A 25,973-nucleotide genomic window follows, 5' to 3' on the forward strand; every position below is an offset into this window, starting at 1 on the left:
CTCCAGCTAATGTGCGTGTCACTTCCAGTACGATTCACAAAGGCTATATACAGTGAAAGCCTATGTATTCATCACTTTTCCTGGAACAGGTGTATCTATTATAACCAATGCCCAGAATTTAATTACATAAGTTTCCTCTCTTTGGCACACGCGCCCTGCCCTCTGGGAGTCTTCTTCAGGGATCTCTAGATGAAGGCTGTAGTTCTTCCTCACAGTCGAACTTTCCAACTCTCCTTCTTGCACATGCTCTTAGACTCTTTCGGCACCTCTTCAAGGTTGCATCTGGTCCTAGCTGGCTCTTCTTTCTCTTATCATTGCTCTAGTCCTTGTTATCTGGCTTAATTAGATACAGTCACATTCTTACTCATTCTTTTTAACTGCAGCCTTGTTAAAATTCCTTATTTAAGCCTAAGTATCCAGGCACAGGGTAGCTAAAAGTTATTAGTCAAGCTAATCCTATATTTTAGTTCTAAAATCACAAAAACTATACATAATATTGAAATATATAATAGGTTAGCAACTTATTACAAATCATTTCTTCCTTCAGTACGAATGGGATGGCTTCTTGACAGCACGGCTGTGCAGAAGCCGGGCTCCAGTCCCCCCACAGCCCCGCTGAGGGCACTCCTCTCCATCAGCAGGGCGGTGGACCTGGGGCAGAGCAGCCGGGCTGCCCACACTGGGGGCACCCAGCACCCCTCCAGCACAACCTCTTTTATTCAGGGTGCACCTCAGTGACCAAGGTACCAGCTGGGCTCCCCGCCTTGCCACATCCTGGTGCTGCACCTTTCCCCATGAGGTTGGCACTATGGGGCTGGACAGGTGTCGGAGGGTGGCCTCTTGCAAATTGGAGGCCTCTTGCAAACTGGAGGCCTCCTGTAAACAGGGTGGCCTCTTGCAAACTGGTGGCCTCTTGCAAACGGAGTGGCCTTTTGCAAATGAGGTGGCCTCCTGCAAACTGGAGACCTATTGCCAACTGGTGGCCTCTTGCAAATGGGGTGGACTCCTGCAAACTGGAGACTGATTGCCAACTGGTGGCCTCTCGCAAACTGGAGGCCTCTTACAAACTGGTAGCCTCTTGCAAATGGGGTGGCCTCTTGTTAACTGGTGGCCTCTTACAAAAGGGGTGACCTCTAGCAAACTGGAGGCCTCCTGCAAACAGGGTGGCCTCTTCCCCACTGGAGGCCTCTTGCAAATGGGGTGGTCTCTTGCCAGCTGGTGGCCTCTCGCAAAGTGGAGACCTCTTACAGACTGGAGGCCTCTCGCCAACTGGTGGACTTTTGCAAATGGGGTGGTCTCTTGCAGCCGGGGCGCCCTCCTGCAGACGGGACGCCTGCCTCCAGCCGGCAGCCCTTCGCAGCCGGGGTGGCCCCTAGCGGACGGGGGCGGTGCGAGGCACGCCCCCCGGCTCTCGCCCCGCCCCCCGGTGCCGTTCCCGCCTCGCGCCGGGCGGGGGCGCCGGCGGCGGGCGGCGCGCGGCGGGCGGGGGCGCGGCGCCCCTCTGGCTGCCGCTGCTCGGTGGCCGGGCGGCGCGCGCGGGGGGGGGCCCGGGGGGAGCGGGGGAGGGCGGGGCGCGGGGCGGCGCGCGGCCAATGGTGTGTCGGGGCAGCGCGGGGCAGCGCGGGCTGCGGCGGCGCGCGGGGAGCGGCGCGGGGTAAATAAAGGGGAGGGGGGGACGCCGAGTGAGAGAGACGGGAAAGAAAAGTTTGTACGGGCGGCGGCCTCGCTCCGGCGCCGGCGAGGACCCGGCGCTCCCGGCGGCGCCGCGCGCTCTCCCCATTGTTTGGGGGGGTGTTTGTTGTTTTGTTTTATCCCCCCAAACATGGCAAAGGTTCAGGTGAACAACGTGGTGGTGCTGGATAACCCTTCTCCCTTCTACAACCCGTTCCAGTTCGAGATCACGTTCGAGTGCATAGAAGACCTGTCGGAAGGTGAGCGCGGCTCTCCCGGAACGGGATCCGGAACCCGGGCGGGGGGTTCATTTTCCAGGCTTAAACTTTGCGCGGGGCCTGCTCCTCGCAATCCCGCTTTCCCCCCTCGTTCTCCCCCCTCTTCGTCCCCTCCCCAGTTCCGAGGCGCGGGGGGCGCGATCCGCCTCCGGCCCGGTGAAAGTTGCGGCGGGGAGGGCGAAGAGGGAAGGTTCTCCCTTTCTCCGGGGCCGCCGAGCCGAGCCTCAACTTGCGAGGAACTTGTTAGAGCGGCGGTAGCCATGTTTGCCAGCTTTGTGTGCGCGCGCGCGGGGGGCGCCGGCGCCGAGGGGGTTAATCGGGACCGCCCTCCCCCGCGAGCAGCGCGCGCGTCCCCCCATTCATTCATTTTAACACCTTTATTCATCCATTGATTGATTGGTTTGAAGCCGCTGCGGGAGGCCGCGGCGGGCACCTCTCGCCACCGGGGGAGAACGGGGGACACGGAGAGGGGGCCGCCCGCCCCCCGCTATCTATGCAAGTAGCTCCGAAGTTGCTGGGTGCCTTGGGGACCTCGGCGGCGCCGCCCGGAGAGGGGCGCGGGCTCCCCGCCTTCCCCCCGAGGACCCGACAGCGCCCCCCGGCGGCGGGAGGCGCCCCGCGGCGGGAGGTTTGAACGCCCGGCGAGGGGAGGAGGAGGACGGCGGGTCGGTCCCGCTTCCCGCCGGGGAAAGCGGGAAGCGGAGTCGGTGGCTGGCGGTGACAGCGCCCGCCCCCCCGCTGGCGGGAGCCTGGGAAGGGAGCCCGAGGTTCCCTCCGGTCTCCTGCCCTTGTGGCGGGGGGCTCCGTGCCCCTTTCCGGGCTGCTGACACGGCACAGGGTGCTGTGCCTTCCCTTCCAGATGTACGTGGCGTGCTCCTCACTCTCTGCAAGTACCTTAGAATTAATCCAGGACAATTGGGATGAGAAGAACTTGACTGGTGAGGCACTGGCACAGGTTGCCTCAGCAAGCTGTGGCTGCCCCATCCCTGGAGGTGTTCAAGGCCAGGTTGGATGGGGTGTTGGGCAGCCTGATCTAGTGGGATGATCAGAGGGGTGGAACTAGGTGATTTTTAAGGTCCCTTCCAACCTAAACTAATCTATGATTCTATGAACTATAGTGGTCTAAGGCAAAATTCTTGGTTCTCTCCCCCACTAAATGCAGGATAGACTGCAGGATAAGTTCAGGATAAGCAGTGCTACCATTCACATTTAAAAATAAGATGAAACATAGCCTTGCTATACTTCGATGAAAAATTTGCTGTCATTGCGTTAGTTTTCACCTGCTAATATGTCTGTTTACTGTGCTGTTTTTCCTTCAGCCAGTCCTGTGCATCATCAATCTTAAAATCCATGAAGTCCAGCCCTCTTTTTTTTAAAAAAAAGTTATTCAGTATCAAGATACCAAACAGCAGTTGATCAACCTACTAAAAGTATAATTTAAAACTTACTTTTAATAGGCTGTTTTTCAGTACTAAGTACTACTGGTTTAGAATGAACTTCATACTGTTCTCCTAGAATAATAGGCACATATGATAATCTTAATTAGTTTAACCTAAACCACTTCTTGTAAGTGGCAACTTACACTCAGATGCTGATAAGAGGTCTTTAATTGTCCTGAATGAGTAGTCTGCAGTACTGGCAGTAGCTAGCTCTGCATGCTTACAATGTAAATAAAATCTATCCAGTTGTGGTGTACAAAGGAGTAAAATCCCTTCCGAAGCCCTTTTAATTATGTTACTTACCCCCCCCCCCCCAATATCTGCAATGGTGTTAAACATGATAAGCAAGAATTCATTAACGAGGAAAGAGTTGCAATCCTAAAGCAGCCAAGTTCTGTTACAGCAGTGGGGTTTTTATATGCTTAAGTTCTACTGCTGCATCAAGAAACCATAATATAGGCCTTTGGATTTTGCAGAGAATACTAACAGACTAACTATAATAGGGTACAGGTTAATGCTCCTGCAATAGACAATCAAGGCATAGTTTATAAGGAAAAAATCATTACATATGCCATGGAAGTTTTTAAGGTATAGCTTTGAAGCTTCACTCTATTAAAAAAGACTTGCTTTATCTTAAAAAAAACCCTCACACCTTAGTCATGGTTTTCCATAATGATGATTGTTTTTTTCTTTAAAAAGCCAAAAAAAAAAAATCTGTCGTTTAAGATTAGTTCTCTATAAGTACTTATGCATGTGTTTTTAATCAAAAAGTGAAAGTGAAAAGCTGGCCCAGGAGGAGCTAATGTGTGCTAATTGACAGTTTCAACTTTCAAACACCTGTGGTGGAGAGGCTGAGTTAGAAAAAAAAATGAATTGTAAGAAGTGTTTGATTTTGGTGTGTTACTTTAAGAAGCTAGGTGCTATATTTACATTTTTTTTTTGCTTGTAATTCCATTTCAGGATGTGGATAAAATCTAAACACTGATATTCTTGATCAGAATATGATCTAATCATGCTATCACAAGTTTACAGCTGTAAGCGTTCTCAGGATACACAAGTTGCACCAAGGAATAGGGGCATACAGTTAGTGTGCCCAGTGCTCACAGAGTGGGTTTCCTTATTCAATTAATTACATCCCATGATCTATATGATTACATCTGTGAGATGTAGATGTGGAAGGTGAGAATTTCTTTTTGGGAGGCGAGTCAGTATTGACAGTGTTTGATGCGTTGTAGACCTATGTAGGCATTGTCCCTGTGCTTACACGATTCTGACAGGCTTTGAGAAGATGCAGAACTTGGCTCCCAACAAGTACACGAGCCCTGTCCTCTGTAAAAAATTTGAAAATCAACCAGACTATGAAAATAGAGGGATTCCTGCAGTACTGAGTGATCGGAGAGAGATGGTGGGATGGTCTGGTTCATGAGGACATGGGCAGGCATGGATAAACTTTTCCAGTGAAGACAGGTGCTTGTTATTTTAGGCCTGTTGCCAAGGAAGGAATTTTAGACTACACAAAACTATAGATAGGCAAGAGCAGAAAACCTTTAACTATAATGATAAATAACATTTGGTGTTTTCCTGGTTTTGTTTTGCTGTAGATTTGGAATGGAAAATAATTTATGTGGGTTCAGCTGAAAGTGAAGAGTACGATCAGGTGTTAGACTCTGTTTTAGTAGGACCTGTTCCTGCAGGCAGACACATGTTTGTATTTCAGGTAAGCTCGATTTAACTGTTTCTAAAAGGTTTGTGTTAATTTGTTGAAAGATGACTGTATCAAATTAAGAGGCAGCTGAAAAATAATCTAATCTAGAAAAATATTTCAGTCAGCTCTTCAGGTATGATACATCTTCCTTTAAAGTCTGTTCATGAGCTGGTGTTTCTTGCCCCTGGTACCTCCAAAGCAGTATTTTTCACTTGTACTATCAATAATTAGAGACAGTGATGTTAACACTGTTCCTGTAGCTACTGACAACTTTGACCACTCTGGTTTATAAATATATTCAAGATTACGTGGTAATCAAGAGTGCCAACTACCAGGTTTACACTAGCACCATCAGGCTTAACTCTGCTGCAGTTGGTGGCAGTTTCACGCTATCAGGAGCACCAAGTTAACATAGAGAACATCTTCAGAAGATCAGGCCAACAAATTCATTGTAAAACTCTGCCAGACAGTCAGGAGTTCATTTCTGTTTGGCAGAATAAATGTTCAGCTGTGATGTTGGGCTAAGTGTGCTAAATCTCAACAAAATATAGCAATTTGTAAAATACAACAGAATTCCAGTGGCAGATAGCAGGGATTTGGGACATAAATTGACTGTCCAACAAACTCTAGAGCATGTGACAGTCCTATAAAATACTGCTGTTGAAGTTAAAAGGGGTAACAAAGGGAAGGAAAAGGGGGAAAGAGCAGCACTGAGATGGCTTACTAGCCTATTCTGGTTGCCATTTTAAGTCAGGGACGGGGGGGGGTTTGGAAATCCTAAAGCTGACTTGCCTAAATTCTTATAGGTGTGTGGGGTGTATTTTTGTTGGGTTTTTGGTTTTTTTTTTTAATCAAAACTATGATTTAGCTCGCTTCTTTTCTATTTATCAAATACCTGTGTTTGCTTTGTAAACTGAGAGCAAAATCCATCAGCAGAAAAATCAGACTGAAACAGTACAGCTCACTGTATAAGAACCTTGCTATTTTCAAAAAAAATATAAATTCACTTAACTATTTAAGCGCAAATGCGTGCTGGAATATAAGCATTAAAAAAAAAAAGTGCTGGTGAATATGCTTTCTTATTTCTCACAGTTACTGTAGCTGTTTTAAAACAATATCAACATTTGTGAGGCATGTTGATTAATCCTTTAAGTTCCAGGACACTTTTTTCCTCCTTACAGGACAGGCTGAAGGAGTAGGGTTAAGCTGGAAGTTAACATTTATCAACCACATATGTGCAAACAAGTATTGTAATGTTTCTGTTCTGGTTTTGGAGCTGGGCCTAATTTTTCCACACTACAAATAAAGCAGATGTGTAACAAATGCATCATTTATTAACAGTTCTTCCATTATCGAGCTATTATAGCTTATGTCATTAATTGGTCAGAAGTAGTGATCCTCCGTTGCCCTCAAAAGTGCTACCCTGCAGCACTATGTCCAGAAAAATGAGCTGTCATTTACATTTCTAATTTAAAAGATACACTGCTCTCAATTAAGTTACAAAGAGTCATTGTTGACGATGATGGGAAGAAGTAGGAGGCAGGTGAATAAAACTGCGTGTTTTGGCTGTATGATTAGAAAGGCTGTGAAAATTTGATCTACTGGTCTTGCAGTTTCTGTAGGATAAACTCATCACCTGTATCCCAGTTATAACTGACACTGCAGCTAAATTATGACTTGATTGGAACAGGTCCTGTAAGGGTCAGTACTTCTGTGTTACAATAAATTATCACTTCGATTTCTTATGGAAGTACTGTTAGTCTATGTATATTAGATTTCAAAAGCACTGGATTTCAGGTGAGGGTAGGACTTGGTTCAGGTGTACAGAGGAAAGCACCAAAACCCAAAGTGCTGCAATAAGCTTTTCCAGATGAACAAAGCTTTTTTTATTCACTGAACTGAAGCAGCCTGGAACATGGACAGAACTGTCAAGGGAAGGCCAGAATGGAGCAAAGCACAGAATTACAGGGGGTGTATAATACAAAGAAAAGATATTGTGTTCACTAGGGATGGCACAAGGAAAGGACCTTTGTGGAGGTGTCTAAAATTTTCAGCTAATAATAGGCTGTAGATTTTTCTAAATAGGAAAATGGCTGAAGCAGCAAATAAAATGGAGTAGCAGGCAGATAAAAATCCAAGGATGATAAAACTGTCTTTGAAAAGAAGCTGTGTATCAGGTTGGGAAGTCAGCTTTGCATACAGAAAGATGGAAAATTGTTGTGCTTTTTGGATGTACACAGTAAGCCTTTTTTTTTTAAAAAAAAAAAAACCCAACCCTTTTAAAAGGTTTCAATATTGAAGGCACACAGCTTGGCCTGTTTGCTTCTAAATACCAAGGTATAAGTAGTGAAACCTGCTTCCTCTTCTCTGTGCACTTGGGCATTTGTAATAAATTCATTAAAATTTCTTTTTGAGACTACAAGCCCCTAAATAATTTGCTGTCTTAGAGTGGGATATGACCTTAGTTACCTGGTCTGCAGTAATAGCTACGTGAATAAATGTATTATGTGGAAAAGCAAGATAGCGATACAAACATGTATACGATCAGTGATTTCATAAGATTCTGAAGTAATCTCTAGTATAAGAATGGTGTATTAATACAGTGGCTTTTATGCAAAAGTTAATCTACTGCCTCTTTTTGCCTACCAAAATATCTATTTGCAAGTGCTTACTTGTCACTTGGTCATCTAGCTCTTCTTTTTCATTCCACCTGTGTATGACCATTTGTTGCCTGGGCAATTAAGAGGTTTGACATCCAAGGCAGAAGTCCAAGACTTGAACAGACAGTTTTAAATACTGTTCAGTGTCTTTTACACTCAGCAAAACAATGCTTGAGAGTTAAGTAGAATTAAAACAAAGTGTTTCCTTGAGCTTACATCTGTATCATAGGATATTACAGGACATAAAGTGACAGTAGGAGCCTGGAAGAACTAAAATCCCATATTACTGTCAGTTGAGTTTCATGGGGTGTTAAACTGAAGTGTCCTTTTACATTACACTTGTCTGTAACTGCCCACTGTAGAACTTAAAGCAATCACGTGGTCCTGGGCACTGTTAGAACTGAGTTAAAGTAGTGATTCCGTATGTGTTGGCAGTTCTTGTGATTTCTTCAAGATTCTATGCTTGCCTTACTCCCTGGTCATCTTTTCCATTCCTCTGTGCAACTGTAAAGCCATTTGGTCATTTGCTGTTCTCTTCAGGGCTGTAAGAAGTTGTGTTCTACCCAATACCCTCATTGTTTCTCCTCCCTCCCTGTACTTGTACCTGAGGGGTCTGACTCATCTACTTCTTCTGCGAAGTGCTTACAGGTTCTTCTAAAAAGCTAGACTGGTTTGAAGGCTTAGAATTGAAATAGCAAAGAGCAGGAGCCAATGATGCATGACTACTTGGTTCCAAATTTCACAGTGCTGTAGCATATAAATACTGCAGAAAAGTAGGGATGAGAGGGACAGCAGGAATTAATCCCATGTGCCCTCTGTCCTTAGGCAAGATTTATTACAGGCAAACCATTCTAATATACATTTTTAATAGCAACTTGTACTTGCAACACAGGTGTTCATTGTTGGCTTCAGGTCTTCACACAGATTGTAAATATGAAGTGGTTTTATTTCTGCTTTGATTGCCGTTACTTCAAATCCTACAGCAGAATGAGGCATCACATTTTATCAATAGATGTGCAGTTAGGAAGCAATTTAAGGGACTGAGAGGCAGATTTTATTGATTATTAATAACTGCAGAGCCGTGGTTAAGTAGGGATGTTGAGAAAGGTTGTAAGAGTTTACTGTTAATTAGGATTGTATCCTGGCTGAAAATAATGTCCGATGTCTTGGAGCAATGATGCATTTAACTGCATACATTTTAACATACGTAGGCATGTGGAAGGAGGCAAGAGAGAGTAGTACTTAATTCCTTCCCTAGAAATCTGTGGGATAATTGAAACCTCACAGTAGCCTGTCCCTAGTGCTTCTTGCTGAAGTATAAAATGGCAGTCTGTATTTTTGAGGGTTTAATCTTGTTAAAAACACATATGTAAACCAGTTCAACCTCAGAGGTACAAAGAAAATCTTACTCTACTAAGTAATTACTGAGATCAGCTGGAGAGCAATGGCAGTGTAGAACTGGGAGGATGTTAGTACTCTTGCTTGAACAACAGTTCAGCTGTTTGTATATTTAAAAGCAGATTTGGATCAGAGCTGTCTAATCACCCATGAGAAATGTCAGCACACAATATTACTGTATTCCAAGTAGCTCTTTCTCTAGAGGATAGTGTCCTAAATTCAGGGTTGATGTTATGAAAGCAGGTATATTTTCTGGTTAACTTGAAAAGCACTTTTAAATAGAGACTACTAAGACATGCCGCTTAAGATTCTCCAGCTAGATAGGCATGTGGTATCAATTTTATTTTAATCCATCTTTCCCTTGTACATTTAGGCTGATGCACCTAACCCAGGGCTTATTCCAGATGCAGATGCAGTAGGTGTAACAGTTGTGCTAATTACGTGCACCTACAGAGGTCAAGAATTTATCAGAGTCGGCTACTATGTAAACAATGAATATACCGAAACAGAACTGAGAGAGAATCCACCTGTAAAGCCAGATTTTTCTAAGGTAAGGCACTTTTGTTCTAGTTATAGAACAGCAAAGTTATGCTTATAGAAAGAGTTTTTTAAGAAACAATACCAAATCCTAGGTGATTCCATAGAGTGCATGGAAGGAGGAAATCAAATAGTGGAAAAGACTGAGGGGGGACGAGAAATTGCCATAAATTTGGAGAACATTGAGAAAACTGCAGCAGTTTTCAAGAGCTCAAAGCCCCTTGGCTGGGCTTCATTATTATTTTGCACCGACTGTGTGAAATAAACTTTTGGGTTCCCTCTATACTGTTGACAAAGTGGCTTTGTTCCTCTGAAAAACAATAATATTTTTTTCTAGGACAGTCAACCTGGAACTACAATCTAAATATCAATTGAACACAGTCCTTACTGGCTGTTCTAGCATTAAGGGCTGTAGTTTCTGCAAATACTAACAAATGGAAGAACAAGTTCTGTATACAATGAGAGAAGATGGGTAACCTGGTAGGAGCAGGTTGGATGACCATTTCATCAATGGACAACTTGATCCTAGAAGTATACAATTAGGATTAAAATTAGGATTTCTTACCTTCCTGGTAAGAAACCAGGACTGCGATTAAAATATGATGTGAAATAGAATTATTTGGAATCTAATACCTTGGGGAGAAGGATCAATTAAACATCAAAAACTAGTCAAAATCCTGTGAAATACTTTACCCAGGCAGACTTTTTACCAACAAGGTTCTGTGAAGCATCTAGGCTTCTTTCATGAAAGATCTGGAGGAGCTTTCTTTTTATAAAGGCTGACGTTCGTCTGTAGCGTTTGGGTTCCAAAGTTGTGTGCTGGTGAAAATTATTTCTCAAGTATGTGTGAATTATATGACTGGATATATGAGAAAATGAAGGGGATAATACATGAATTGTAACGAATACTACAGAGATAATCCCCATAGTCCCCGAAACTGATCTTCAAAACTGAATTAGTATGTGAATGGGTTTTTAAAAGTCGCTTATGATTGCCAATGCCTAACTTAATTTTCAGGGATCAGATGCTCAATATGTTCTCAACACTCAAAATTACGGTTAATTTTGAGGATTCTTAAACTTATAATCCATTTTTTTTTTTTCACTTAAATCACATTTATTTTGGATGTGAATGCCAGAATGTTGACTTTCTTCAAGCACTTGAATTTAGAAATGCCTAGAACTACTTGTCTTAATCCTCTGCTTATATGAAAAGCTAGCTCTGTTTCTGTGAAAAAGAACAGGAAAAGCTAGCATGTATTGCTATAAAAAGACTTTAATGTGACTTTGAGACAGAATTTAAGAGTAGAAAGTTACTAAATTGATCAGTTGATGGGTAGTAGATCCTCCTAGGTTAAAAGAAAGGTTGTTTGCATAAGGGGTTGGGAAATATTTCCTGAGAGGGCACTTACACAAAGCAAACTTTTCCTGCCATCAGTCCTAACTTTCATGAGTGGCCAATAGCAATAAGTTGCCATCCTCCGGTTAATCATGTATTATCTTGAAAATGGTGAAAGATGAAGAGAAAGTGAGTATTTTGTTTTTTGCTACACGCACAAACAAATGCATGTTTTCAAAGGAAGATGAAGGCCAGCCATGAGAATAAAATATGACTGATGCCTAGGCATGTCACTGCAACAATATTGGTATCTTCCAAATCTAGGTCATGTGTTTACTTTTAAACTTTAGTAGATCAATTTCACTAACTGAACTTTAATTTATCTAAAACATGGTAATTTAAGGAAAGGTTGTGCTCTTAAATGAAGATGGACATTTGATGGAAACGGATACAGTTACTGCAAACACCATAAAGCTGATGCAGAATTTTATGAAGTACTGTGGTTTGCAAAATCTTTGTGGGGGCAGTCATTTGCTTTATTAAAAGCTGGCAAAAATAATAAACACTTGCAGTTTACTTGCAGAATTCTTGTACAGCCTTGAATTCATAGAACAGTTAAAAATATCCTCTCGGAAAAACAGTTATTTTGCTGAGGTAGGATATTAAAGTAAATTCAGTGGTATGTGTCTGTAGGCATGTTTCTGATCCATAGATGGTAGCTATAGATTTCACACTTATATCAGTTACAAGACTATGGGGAATAAAAGGGAAAAAATCTAGATGCATGTGAACTACAGTTTGAGATGTACACATTACATAATCTGTGTATTTTCTTCTTTCCTAGCTTCAAAGGAATATTTTGGCATCTAATCCCAGAGTCACAAGATTCCACATTAATTGGGAGGACAACACTGAAAAACTGGAAGATGCAGAGAGCAGTAACCCAAATCTACAGTCACTGCTTTCTACAGATGCGTTACCTTCAGCATCAAAGGGGTGGTCAACATCAGAAAATTCATTAAATGTTATGTTAGAATCTCATATGGACTGCATGTGACTAAACACCACCATTTTGGTACTGTACATGTGTTAAACTGTAAAAACAACCAGAACTATTTCCTTCAAATTCCATAAGTACATAGTTGACAAGCAATGTGAAGAACTTGTTTTAAAACATCCTGTAGAAAGTTTATAAAAAAAATCAGTATTTGAGCAAATTGTGGAATATAAATACAACTATTTTTAAGTAATTGCCTTTTTTCTCTAATGTGTTATTCTGTGTGGTCTAAACCAAACCTGCTTAAAGTATACATTTTCCCCCCCCCTTTACTCTGTAAGCACTACTAAAAGCTGAAAACATGAAAGTTAGAACATTCAGGCAAAATGAAGGAATAATGCTCTGTCCTCATCTCTGATATCCAGATTGCCAAATGTAAAGTGCCCTTTAATAGCAGCTTAAGAACAAAACTGTCATTAGATGAAGTGCAAAGAAAAAAGTATCTCTTAAAAAAAAAAAAAAGGTCCAAAAATGTCCTCTTGCTGTGAAAGCAGGCAGCACAGTATAATTTTAGGTGCAAGCTTCTTTTCCTTTCAAGGCACATACTTGTTACTTAAAGCATGCAATTTGAGATTTACCATCTGCTATCGTGGATGTTAGGACTCTCTTTAATCTACTGCTGCTGTTTACTCAAACTGTGGTTTGTTAAGGACAATGTTTCCTGTGGATTTGGGTGGGTACTTCACGAAAAAAACCTTTTCAGCCACCCTAATAGTGCGTGCAATTGGTTGGAAGGATTCAGACAGTTAATAGAAAATTTAAGCACCAAAGCTATGGCGGGAGTATAAAAAAAAAATGCTGTTTTGCAAGATTATTATGGACAACTGCTGGTTGGTATGTTTATTTTCAGGTATGCTTTATTCCTGTGGTCTTTTAAAGTAGTAATGCGTTTAGATGCTTTCTTTCAGTTTTTTTTAAATGTGTAATTGAAAACTTTTCTGTTTTCTCTGTACCTTTTAAGGCAGTCCTATGCACTGATATAAATTAAGATGCAAACCCTGTTGTGGCAGGCATGACACATTCAAGAATACATTGACAGCCCTGAAGCGCTTGCACTGAGGCATCCCTGTTACCTGGGGCATCCCTGAAGATAAAAAGAACAAGCAGTAAATTGTAAAGACTTAAGACATTATTATGACACGTTTAGTTACTCCCTCCAATCCTCATTAGCCTTATATGTTTACCGTGACTATATGTGCATTTAGAATTGTAATCTGTCATGTCAGATTACAGGAGTATAGTTCTGATAGTTACTGGTAACTACCCAAACTGTGAATAATGGTGGATTCTAGGCCCTTAAAAACCATAGACTTCACAGTGACTGACAGTATAGCTCTGAATAAAAATAGAACGCTCTTTTCTTTCTGCTTTCTCTAATGGGGACGAAGATGCCTCAAGAAGCTAGCACTTCTGTCTTTCCACATCATTAGTGAAATTGTCTTCATTTCTAACTGAAAGGAACGACCTGATCTGAGCGTATGTGCACATTTGTTACTTGTATGGGAACTCAGCAGTACATAGGGTAGCTGAATGAATTAATGAAACTATTAATATTTGGAACCTCAATGTGTGTTCTTAAAAATTCTCTGTAACTGTTTATGATGCTGATTAGCCATTTCAAGATATTAACGCTGTTAACATTGGTATGACTTGACACAAAGAACTGGTCCCACAGACCAGCAGTTGCTTCACTTGAGGGCTGAAATGACGTGAGCTTTTAGGAAAGATCTTTTGATTTTCAATTATATTGCAGCTTCAGTGCACTTTATTGTTCTATTTATAAATCTGTTTTGGAGATCTCTTTTAAATGTAAGCATGCAAATAACTTTGTCATCTGCTAAAAGACTGTCAGGCTAATGAAGTCTGGCTTGAGCTAAGGCTACAGTATTTCAAACCTTTGCACCTACTGATGATTCACATGAAAACATGATCAAGTGCAAGCTGTTGCCAGAACCTATCCAGCAGTAGCATGAAGGCTTTTTAGAAACGTGTGCCACGAAGTGATGGAAGCAAACAGTATTACTGCCATTGCAAAGTCAACTACAAAATACAGTCAGCAAAACTATGTCACAGAATTAATTTAGAGAAATCAGAAAGTGAAGATCTATTTTTCTGTTTAGGAGGAAAAGTCAACTGCACACATGAACTTGGGTGCACTAAACCTCAAAACTAGACTGGCTGGCATGATGCTGCAGCAGAATTTGGCACCGCTTTACCTGATAGACTAATACATCCTAGATATAACTGATGCGCCAATTACAGGAAGAAGAATAACCGTACTGTGCTTGGTGAAAGCTGGAGAATAACAACCATATCCTGTAATCTTTGCAAGAGAAATGGTCTTTCTGTGCTTTTTGAGAGACTGGATGCCTCTCAAGTTTTCTATAACTTTGTCCAGACCTTAGCAGTCCACACACAGTTTTCTGAACATGACATTTCCTGGCAAAATCACATTCTAGAGACACGGGATTTGAGAAACCAAATCTTGATACTCCAGAGGCTTCAGGTCTGATCATCAGGCAACATCACAGAACAAAATTAGTGGTATTAAAAGATACAGCACTTATAAGGCATCTCTCTGAGGACTTGTTCCTGATCTCTGAATGTTACAAAACAGCAGGGCTGTACACGTGATAGACAGCTAATGCAGACAGCACAGCACTACAATTTCAAGATCAAAGAATTGTGGAGACCACCAAAATGCAAAGGAATGCTACAGCTTCTGTTGACAGGACTGGTGATACATCTATCTCACTCTATTTTTACCTCTGATGGGCAAAGTAGACTCAAGTCCATTAGAAGATTGTCATAATGCTTGTCAGAAGTTATTCACTTACAAAGTAGTAAACGGATCAGAAAAATTAGTGTTACAAATGAAAAACACAAGTGGTAGCTTATATCTTAGTTTGAAAAAATCTTGTCCCTTTATATTACAGTCATTGTGATTTATTCATGCATCAGCTTCAGTTTGAATTGCTGTGATTCTGAGTGTGAAGGGGCCAAAAAGGCCTTGCTCCATCATAATGGAGGTTGGTGAAGTTTAACCTCTCCTGTGGCTATACAAAGCTCCACTGAAAAAGCCAATCTCTACTACCAATCTTCAGGACTGCAGCTACACTAACCACAGTAACTTTATAGCTCACCAGAGAATCCATATTCTTGAGATGTGAGCAACAAAAGTCACAAAACCGAATCTTATGATCTGGCAGTCCATGAGTTTCTTTGTAGGGCCTCAACTGCTAATCTTCTGGAAGTCAGCTCAGACTGGAGACCAGCCACTTGCAGCTAGAGAAAAATTGTCTACTGCCATCTGAAAATGGTAGTAGGGAAGAAAAAGGCAAAAAAAACCCAAACCACCAACACCCAATGCATGTACACTCCTGGCAGAAACAAAACTTCATTTACCACAGACTGAAAACCAGCAAAATGTCTGAGCTTCTGTCTGAGCAGCTGCAGGAGGTCCTTCCCATACTCACTTAACTACCCTACCCCTTATCAATAGCACAGTGGTCTGCCAGCCTGAAGATTCTCTCATTTTTTTTGAAAGCCACATAAGTTTTGTTTGGAGATGATGTGTTAATTATTCCTGTGGCTGCTGGCTGCAGGGCTCTGCTCAGTGCCAAATGGGAAGATGCAACAAAACTGACTACTACCTGGCAGCGGTGTGTGGGACTATTCATGCTGCACCTCCCCCCACTTGTATTTAATTTTCTATTTAAAGTTCTGCTTCTTAAAAACTGGTCTTGTAGTGTGTGTGATATGAATGTGCAATAAGGCTGCAGAAGGTGGAGAGATTTTTGCTTGATTTTTGGTCCAGGCAGAGAAGACTGAATAAGGAAGAAGAGAGAGCTAGAATCACTAGGGAGGTTCTGTTAAAGGCAACACCCAGATTTGTATCTGGAACTTAGAAAGCAAAGGCCCTTTCAGGAGGGGATGAAGGGATGATAACACTCCAACATCTCCAGCTTTTCGTAATGCTGGCTTGGAGTCATGGCTGGGTGCTTATTGTCCATGGCATGAAGGCTGTGACTGGCCCCACTGCAGATAGAGGACATCAAAAGAAGGAGGTGTGTGTGCCTCAGAAGCGCTATACCAGACATAAGAGACAACAGCTATGTGCCAACAGCAGAGGTAAGAACTGGCTGAAGCGTCAGGAGCTTTTGAGAAGTTCTTGGGTCTCCCTCCAAAACACCCCTGGACCATGAGATAAGGAGGCCCACCTTTCAACAGAAGCGGGCCCTCTAGTTTCTTCTGTCTCACTAGAAAGGTGTGGCAGACTACACTGGTACAAACTGGGATGAAGCAGAGGCTTTATGGTATGGTAAAGGGAATCCTGAAGACAGGATATCCATCCAAAAAAACAACTGCTTGAAATGCCTGCCATTTCAACAGCAGGATGAAGCAGTCTGATGAAGACTTGCCTGGACACATTATGCCAGAAGTATGTAAGGCCTGAAATGTCCAGCCAACATGATGAAGATGTTACTCCTGCAGTATTTCCTGTGCATCCTAACTGCAGGCTTTATATATAGATATGTGAACAAGCCAAAATTTCTGAAGACAGATATCTACTTGGCTAAATAATCTTTTTCATGCAGATAGTCAAAGTAAGCTCTCTCTCAGGACAAAGCCATCCTGAAGTAACATTATTGAGAGGTAACTAAGGGAATTGAATGACTTACAAATGATGAGACATTGTTACAGATGTGGCAAATCTGACAAGGTTTGATCAAAATTCATTCCTTCAAGAAGTTTAGCAATCTTCCTACAGAGTTAAGGCCTCTTCAGCTTGAGGCCCAACTCTTTAACAGCCAATGAAGTCACGTTCTCAGGAAAATATTTTCAAGGTATATCCCGACAGAAAATACTTCATGTACAATTATGACTATACAGGAAAATAATGAAGAATCCTGTGGTAGAAGTGGAGATTAAAGAAGAGTGGGCTACAGGCTATTAACCTTATCAGGGCCACAGCATGAATCCAGAGTGGAAAACTGTTCCCTGGCACACCTTGGCCTGTATCAACAACAGAATGCCCCGGGGACAATTTGGGGAACTACAAACAGGGAGAAATACCTCCAGTTTCAGCATCTTGTGTACCTCAGAATACCAACACCATAACCATAGCAGGATGGCTCACATCAGCTACTTTAGTTGGTTTCTAATGGACCAGGAGAGAAACAACTGCTGACACCTGGAGCCCTCCTGGAAATAGAGGCCCACTATGAAAAAGAAAAATGGTTGTTTCCCATTGAATTAGTTGTCTTCAATGAAAATCTAAAAAAACCCCAAACATAGTAGCAAATTGCTGGTGGCATGATATGGACAAGGTCAGCCTTGCAAAGTGTAAGCAAAAAGGCAGTACTCTCAAGGCTCTGTAGAGGTTGCAAGAGGAGAGGCCAGAAGGCTGCATTTCATACAGCTCAAGAACGCATATAGTACAGAACGGGAGAGCTAGAGGAACAGCTGATAGTCTCCCAGATTTTTAGACAAGCTGTTCTAAACACAGTTCACAAAATTCTTGAAGCAGTCCATCTGTAGAGGGACACAAGACCAAACAAAACTTTGTAGAAATGTTAACAGCTAAATGTACACCATGAAGCAGCAGAATGACTGGCCCAGATGTCCATAAGATCCTGACTTGCCAGCAGCAGCAGGAGGCATGTGTTGGTTCTTGTCCCTCTGGAGTCAAACACACCACTCAATCTATCACCGCAGATCTCAAGGTCCAGGGAAAACGTAGTATTTTTTACTAGTCATTATCTCATCCAAACAAGCACAAGCAGCACTATGGCTCTGGGGACTGGATGACACGGGGTTAAACTCAGTGGTAAGGTGGGAACACACAGAGAAATTTTGTTAAACTTCACTAAACCTCTATCTTTCTGGAAAACTATCTCAATTTCTAAAAAATAAATCTACCTGAATGACTCCCTGTGATTCTCAGGTGAGAGCCTATTTGGGTAAAATGAAACAGACCTTTGAAAACCCTAAACACTGCAGACAGACCCAGACTGTGGGACAGACGATTCCCCATCTTTTACTTACAAATCAGAAAGTCCTATAGCAGTCAAATAAATTTTTTCAATTGAGTTGTTGAATATGGGCTGGTCTTCTGGCTGCCAATTCATTAAAGAGATGCAGGAGGAACAAATCCTGATTCCTCACAGAAGTCCTAAACGTGCAGAGAACTCTCAACATAAAACTTATACCAAGTGTTTGCAAGAAAGGCAAATAAACTCAGAAATGCTATTTGGAGAGTGAAAGTAAATGTCTGTTTTTTTCCAAAACAGAGCAGATTATTGGTCATTTGTAAGGGCTGTTTGCAGCAAGCGGGAAACTTGAGCCTGTTGGCGAGATAAGGAAGATGAAGGTCTGCCATATGATTCACTGGAACAAGAAAACAGAGTGTTAGCCTGGGTCTTACTTTATGAATCAGGCAAAGCACATCTGATGAAGCAGACTGTGTTTAAAAAACACTGGGGGAGACCAGAACCTGATTGAAAGAGCAGAGGCCCAACAGCAAATCAAGATGCAGTTAGGTTGCTGTTTTCTGCAGTTTTGTGAGGGAATTCTAGTTAGTTCTGGATGGGGTAACAGGCTGCAGAGGGCACATGACACTGCAGGACCCTGGAGGATCATAGTGGACCTCAAAGGACATGATACCTAAGATAGAACAGGAAAAAAAAGAAGTTTTGGCACAAGGAGAATGTTAATGATGTAATGCGCTGTCCTGTTATCAATAAAAGCTTGTACAGAAAACCAGGGAAAACTGACATGACATGACATGATATTAGGCATGATGTATATGTGGCACAGCACAGTATGGATTGGTATGATAGGTTTGGAAGCAGAATTCTAATTCTACGGTTGATAAATAACTCGTGTCCTAAAACAGTACCGGATGGGTAGAAGGTAGAACATGTGTTAATGCACAAAATCTTATAAAAGGTTGGTTAGGTATTGGTAGCTTTCTCTAAAAGAGGAATCCAAATAGAAGACAGCTTTTAGCAACTCTCCAGGGTTTACCAGATCTCAGGTATATCTGTCATCCCAGAGCTAGCAATTAAACTGCAATCCAGACTGTTTCTTATATAAAGAACTAGTTGAAAGTGGAAGTTATGGGTTTGGTCTTTGTATACTGGAGCGGAAAATATGCATTAGGACTCTCCTCTCACGTGAAAGCAGAAACCAGTAATCCCAAGCGTGCAATGACAAAATGTAAGACAATTTAATAGTTCTCTAAACTCACCATCTGGAGCTTCTGCACAAAGAGCAAGTTGACAAAATCAATGTTAGGTACAGTTACGAACATATTCGTAAGACACTCGTTGCACAGGGAAGGCAAAGAAATTATTATAATTCAAACTCCTGGACTAGAAATAAATGCTTTAGTCCAGCAGTTCTAGTCATGGAAAGACTTCCTGAAATTAAACTAGGAATAATAATATTTCTTGCTATAAATTCAAGTTTCACTTGTGATAAGGGTCCAAAAGAATTTTAAAGTGGAAATTTGGTGCACCTGCTGTCCTGTTTTGGGGAAGGGAGGGGAGCAGGCTTTTTAAAATAAGAAATATTCAAGTGAAATGTAGATGATCTAAACACACAAGATGATCCTTTCACGAGATGAAGCTCCATTTCCACACACCCATTACAGCCAATTCTATGGCACACATACCACAGTAACCTTGTGAAATGGGAAATGTCTTTGAACCAAGCTATCATGGCTGAGCTGGAAACCAGATCACACAGAAAATGAAGCACAGCAGGGAGACGTGGTGAAGAAGGCAACAGCAACATCAGAGGCCAAGAGCAGCTGACACAGGGAGGTTACTACTGACACGAGTGGGCAAGGTCACATTGCAATGCTTAGCAACATTTCACTGCAGGTCACTGTCAGTCTCCTAGCAAAATTTGAATTATCCAGCCTGTTCTCAGTTCTTAACACAGAACAAAAGGTTATGCTCAGCCAAAACATTCTCCCTGGCTTCTCTCCAGACCTATCTGTCAACAGTTTGAATGGAAAACCAGAAGCATATATGTTTCATAACAAGTTCCCACTACGCAAGTGTGTTTATATTGAACATCATGTTCCGCTTCCACAGCTACAGAAGACTCAATATACACATGTAAACATAGCTACAGAACTGGGAAACATTTATTCTCTGGTTTCCCATGTATAAATAATGCCGTTTCCCATACAAAAAAATGAAATGCAGCACTATCTGAGAAACATTCAAGTTACACATGCTAGCTGAGACACCGGGGTTTGTCCCTAATTATTTCACAATTTAGAATGTACTAGTAATATAGTCATTTGCTCAAATAAAGTCATTTGCAGAGGTAATCTGATCCTGCACCTGGTCCCAGAAGTTTGTAAGGATACCTAGCATTCAGAGCCAGCTGGGACATACCTAAATTTAACACACAAACAAAAAAATATTTCTCTCTGAAGCTGTCATTATGAATCAGAAATAATTCCTCGGCGCAGGGGTGAATTTCAGAAAGCAAGCAGAAATCACACCGGCACCCAGCCAGAACATGTAAAAGAACAGAAGAGAAGAGATTATCTGTTCAGAAGAAACCAAATGATGTTAGCCCACCATACAGTGTGAACTCTGGAAAGACGTCAGATTTGTCCATAGCTGGACCCACGTGTAAAAATGTAGGTCCAGATCATCCTCTGCCAGCAAAATGAGCGGTGCCTCTGGAAAAGGCTTGAAAGGTTCCCTGTTAGAAGCTCATCACGCTGCTCCACTGATAGAGAAGGGACAAGACTGCCCTGCTGTTGAATCATGTCAAGCCTCACATGCCTCCACAGCAGCTCTTTGCTTCAGCTGTAACCATACAACCTGAGCACATATGTTCATATATATAGGCGGCCTCTATATAAACATGCTTGAGTGAAAAAAGTAAAGCATTCGAGCTGAAAAACCACATACCTGCACTTGTAGATCCAATTCCTGCAGTAAGAACAGAGCGTGGAATAATCTTTACTGCATACTTGAGAAACTGAGATTTCCCTGTACCTGGGTCTCCAACCAACAAAAGATGTGATTCACCTTCGGGAAAAACGTTGATGTAAGAGTAGATTGTTCATAGACAGAGAAAGATGCACACAAAATACCCAGAATTAAATAAGACTTCTCATTATTCACTCAATGTTTAGCACTACATATACTTTACAATATGTAATCCTATTTGAGATGACACTATTTTTTGGGTGTAATAAATATATTGTTTCATAAAAGCATCTTGTCATATTGCTGCACCCTAGCAAAACATTTAGCAAGAAATATTCTAAAAGTATTAGCAGGTATTTTACATGCTTCCCATAATGTGAGTTCTTACATTTTAAAACACTCATTTCTCAGACTTAACTCACTCTTGACCATGAAACAAAAGGATACAAGGGTTTAGTTATCATTCCACTCTTCAGTTATTTATGTTACTGCAAAAAAACTAACAAAATCAGCAGGTTGTTCTTCCTAACTAATCCAGTTACATTGCCAACAGCTACACAACTTAGTAATTTCATAACAGAACAATGGTAGAAGTAAATAATCAGACCACTCTGACCTCACTGAAGTGGTCTAAAATTATTTCATTGTTTTCTACAAGACATTAATACAACTTCAACTCAAATATAAAGCCTGTAACTTTATTTAGCTGATGGAGCATTAAGAAAATCCTGCATTTGTATATACACACATATTATTTTAGAATTACTATGACCTACATAGATTATGACCTGTGTGCCACCTGGCACATGGCAGATTTGCCATCTAATAACAACAGAAGGAGAATCAGCAGGCAGATAACTTACAGTAACAGAGCTAAGTGAGATGTGCTGACAATCACCCATAGAAAAGTCTGGCATTAGGAAGTAAAATGAATCCTTTAATTTTTCCTTTCAGAGTACTACAATGACCCACATTAAGGAAACATTAATATTCCATCCTTTGATGCCAAATACTGCTGGGAATATTCTACTAGAAATCATTTCAAAACGTCACTTATACAATAAAAAGTGAGTTTTAAGTTTTCTCTAAAACAACTGCCTTTAATATTCTACCTAACAGAATAATGAATGTCTGCTTTTAAACGGTTTTATTTGGGAAAAATTAAACTATAAAGAGGATGTCTAGACACCCACTTTATTTGTCTGAGATTCTGGAAGAATACTCAGCATTAATCAAAAATTGCTCTCACTCAAGAAAATGGGATGATTATGCTTCTGAAACCTTACTGGTTTGATTTTGCAGGGCGGAGGGATGTGGGTGAAGACAGGGATGGGAATAACTGTTAGAAAAGATGTGATACTATCACAAACAATACTAACCTCTGATTCGAGTTCCAGCAGCATCAGTCCTCTGCACACCACCAGCAAGCACCATGGCTACAGCCAACTTCACCAAGTACAATCCAAACACTTGAGGACATAAGCTAGCCAAAATTTCATTCCTCCCTAGAACAGGAGCAAAAATTGACAGTCAGCATTGCTCTATGAGTAAAACTTGGTTTCCCATGGACTTCTATGTACACTTAAAAAGTCCCATGTACAAGTAATTCTTCTATGTCCACAGTCCTATGTAAACTCACAAACAATTTGGGTCTGTTTCCTGAACAAGAGGTACAGGGCAGAGAGGAGATTATTATTATTATTATTATTTTTTTAAATGGGACGCAAAGCAGTTCTCTACCCAAAAATTCTTTGTTATAAAGAAGTTAAGTCTTTCAGTGTGATAAGCACCAAAACCAATCTTATTGGAATTTAATGAATGTATGGTCTAGATATCTTGCAAAAAGGCACTAATGAAATGCCACCATGCAAATTCTTTTGTTTCATGGGTAAAGGTGTAGTGGCTACAATGGATAAACTTAACAGTTTCCAGACTTCAAAATAACCCCTTCAAAACTGGTGCATTGTATAGTTAAGCAAAGTAAGTAAACGTCTAACACTTAAAGTATTTTGCCCTAAATGTGTAACCCACAGCATCGTTCATTTTCTCATTTTTATCTTGAATCTCCCTCTCCTTTGATCCTTCTGTGTCAAAGGTCTCCTTTGACCCTCTCCTTCTCCCTACCATAGTCTACCTCCAGCAACAGAATATTTCAATCTGGTATGATAATGTTGTTGGCTTGGGCGGTGTGCAACAGAATTAATCCTGTCCTTTGAGATTCTGACGCTAACAGCACATAAGGGATCACAGCTTGAATGCCATACATTACTCCCATTGCTAGGAACAGAGTGGCCAATTTTTAATTCTTAACTTAGTGGTTTAAATTTAGATGCAAGTACACAGTACTGGCAAAATATATAGACACCTAGCAGATGACTTGAGCCATATGTATTTCTTGTGCAGGTCTTCTGAGGGAATTAACACATCCTTGTCCAAAAATGAAATTTGAAAAACTTTGGTCAGCATAACTCAAGATTTAACTCCACGGCTGCCTCTATTTGACTTCAGATTAATTTCCCTTGTCAGTGCTAAGCAGCTCAGCAGTTCTGCTTCCTCCTAGATTGTATCCAGAAAAAGCAGTCACCTGTGTAAGCCCTCTCAAAAGCCTGCCCCAGCAGACTTTCTCAGGGCACCTAATACAGAGCATGAGGAACTGACTGACATAAAAACACAGGAGTAACTACCATTACATACATCCTGTTGCAAAATGGCCTATACCTTAGACTCCCCTTAGTCAAATTTTGATTGACTCTAAGCTTAGTCAATCAACCCTCTATCACCTTCATGCCCGCTCTACAGTAAATCCAAAGGAGGGCCATGAAGATGGTCAGAGGGCTAGAGCACCTCCCATACAAGGGCAGGCTGAGAGCTGGACTTGTTCAGCCTAGAGAAGAGAAGGTTCCAGAGAGATCTTACAGAAGCCTTCCAGCACTTAAAAGGGGCCTACAGGAAAGCTATGCTCTTTATCAGGGAGTGCAGTAATAGGGCTAGGGGTAATGGTTTTAAGCTGAAAGATGGGAGATTTAGATTAAATATTAGGAAGCATTTTTTTCCTGTGAGGGTGGTGAGGCACTGGAACAGGTTTCCCAGGGAAGTTGTGGATGCCCCACCTCTGGAGGTGTTCAAGGCCCGGTTGGATGAAGCTTTCAGCAAAGTGATCTAGTGGGAGGTGTCCCTGCCCATGGCAGGGGGGTTGGAACTGGATGATCTTTAAGGTCGCTTCCAACCCAAACAATTCTGTGATTCTGTTCAATTTGATCTCTGCCCTCACCTGAGGGGACTCAAATTCAGGCAAACGGCCAGTCAGGGTCCTTTTGATTTCCACCTCAGTTTTCTTGTAGTCACTTGATACTGATTTATTTATTCTGAATGGGTTAATATTGCATTAAATCACATTGTTCCCTGCAGGATTCCAAAAATTGTCTTGAGAATGAAAGACTGAATGAGACCTTCAAAGAGGATCCTGAATTACTTTCTGAGCAGTTCTAACCAGGGTGATAAGAAATGTTCTCATTCCAAACAGCAGGAGGAAGCAATGTTCTTGTTCTAAACAGCAGGAGGCTAGCAATTACATTGCTTTCCAGGAAATGCAGTTCTGAAGAATCTTTGCCATTGACAAGATCACAAATTTATTATGCAAGTGCTCTAATTTTTAAGCTGACATGTGCTACATTCCCACCCGCTTTTCCTCCTGTTTGTCTTTTAAGAAGAAAGATTAAGCCCTTTTCATGTTTTTAAACAGTGGAGTGTTAGCCTGAGACAGTTCAGTGACAGAGATCCTAAAGAGTCCACTGAACTTCCCCCAAGGTTCAGGAGAAGGCACTTAGATTACAGAGAGGGACAGAGTTCTAGGCACAACTCCTGCCAGTTCCTAAGTGGCTAACTGCACACCATGGTAAATTTAGGAGCCAGCATCCTAAATACTCTGGCTGTTCTGGAAGCCACCGTGAACTGAGAGAATCTCTACATATTTGATAGGAGGCTATACAGCACCTTAGTCAAGGCATCCAAGAGTTAGGGCAAAGATGAGATGCGCTAAGCTCTGTGGCAAAGACTCACAGCTTAATTTGGGATGCAGAGACAGGGAGTCAGATCTCTTACCCCAGAGTCAACTGCTGTGCTGACTAAAAGCATATCTGGTCCACGCTATTTCTTCTCTAAAAGGTGTGCTTGTTCTTTCTTGATTATAAAAAGCTTTTCTTTTTGTCCCTGATACTTACATTATTTCTTATTAATAAATGTTCCACAAAACACTTCACTGGAAAGCTCAAAAGAAGGAAGATAAATGCAGTGTGTTTGGTATTTTTTTTTTTCCACCCAGTAATATTAAAGTAAGAATCTCATATTCCTGTACTAGAAAAAAATATTATTATTGGAGGAACAGGTGGTGGGATAGGATAATTGGGAAAAAAAGTGTTCGGTCACTATATCTTCACCCCTGATTTAATCTATATCTGGTCTAGTGTCCTATTTAAAAGCTTTCAACTACTAACCTGCTAAGGGATCATTCCTATGCTTTTCCCAGAAGTCTTTAAATTCCTTGCGGACTTCCTCATCAATTGCAACCCCTGCTAGCTGCTCATTGTTTACTCTAATGTAGTTGGCTTTCAAAACAAGCTCCAAATCACAGCGTGCATCCTCACGGAAAGGTTTCCACCTCTGCATTACTACTCCATACACTGTGATGTCATCTCCTGGAGGTAATAACGAAAATTAGTAAAGTAACATCAGACTTCACACATGCAAACATGTCAGTTAGCTGTAGTGCACAATAATGCAACTGAGATCTTGTGTTACAGTTCATAAGGTTAAAAAAACCCAACAACAAAAATCAAACCTCCTGCAGTTAGTGGGATTCTAAAGCAAACATTAGGTAGATTGCTTGTCTGTGGTGGGAACTTGCTATGACTTTCTCATTCTGATCAG

At 41.5% G+C, this 25,973-nt stretch overlaps 2 protein-coding genes across 7 annotated transcripts in view; one reads left to right on the top strand and one right to left on the bottom strand.

Annotated features, from left to right (window-relative positions):
* Positions 1 to 25,973, bottom strand: part of MCM9 (minichromosome maintenance 9 homologous recombination repair factor) — a 61,254-nt gene that overhangs the window by 26,776 nt on the left and 8,505 nt on the right. For 2 of the 6 annotated variants that reach the window (XR_008449073.1, XM_054061976.1), the window contains exons 4-6: positions 25,541 to 25,741; positions 22,427 to 22,552; positions 21,027 to 21,146 (exon numbers count right to left, since the gene is read on the bottom strand). Coding sequence is in view for 5 of the 6 variants with exons in the window: in XM_054061976.1 (XP_053917951.1) it covers positions 21,027 to 21,146; positions 22,427 to 22,552; positions 25,541 to 25,741 (447 nt within the window). In the remaining variant the exon portion in view is untranslated. The other 4 variants (XM_054061978.1, XM_054061980.1, XM_054061979.1 and 1 more) reach the window with 4 other exon arrangements.
* On the top strand, positions 1,626 to 12,281 carry ASF1A (anti-silencing function 1A histone chaperone). The gene is made up of 4 exons (XM_009562251.2): positions 1,626 to 1,931; positions 4,990 to 5,105; positions 9,525 to 9,701; positions 11,872 to 12,281. Exons 1-4 carry the CDS (start codon positions 1,823 to 1,825, stop codon positions 12,082 to 12,084), a joined length of 615 nt encoding a protein of 204 aa, XP_009560546.1. The 5' UTR covers positions 1,626 to 1,822; the 3' UTR covers positions 12,085 to 12,281.

Source organism: Cuculus canorus, chromosome 3 (assembly GCF_017976375.1).
Source record: "Cuculus canorus isolate bCucCan1 chromosome 3, bCucCan1.pri, whole genome shotgun sequence".
Classification (NCBI taxonomy): Eukaryota; Metazoa; Chordata; class Aves; order Cuculiformes; family Cuculidae; genus Cuculus; species Cuculus canorus.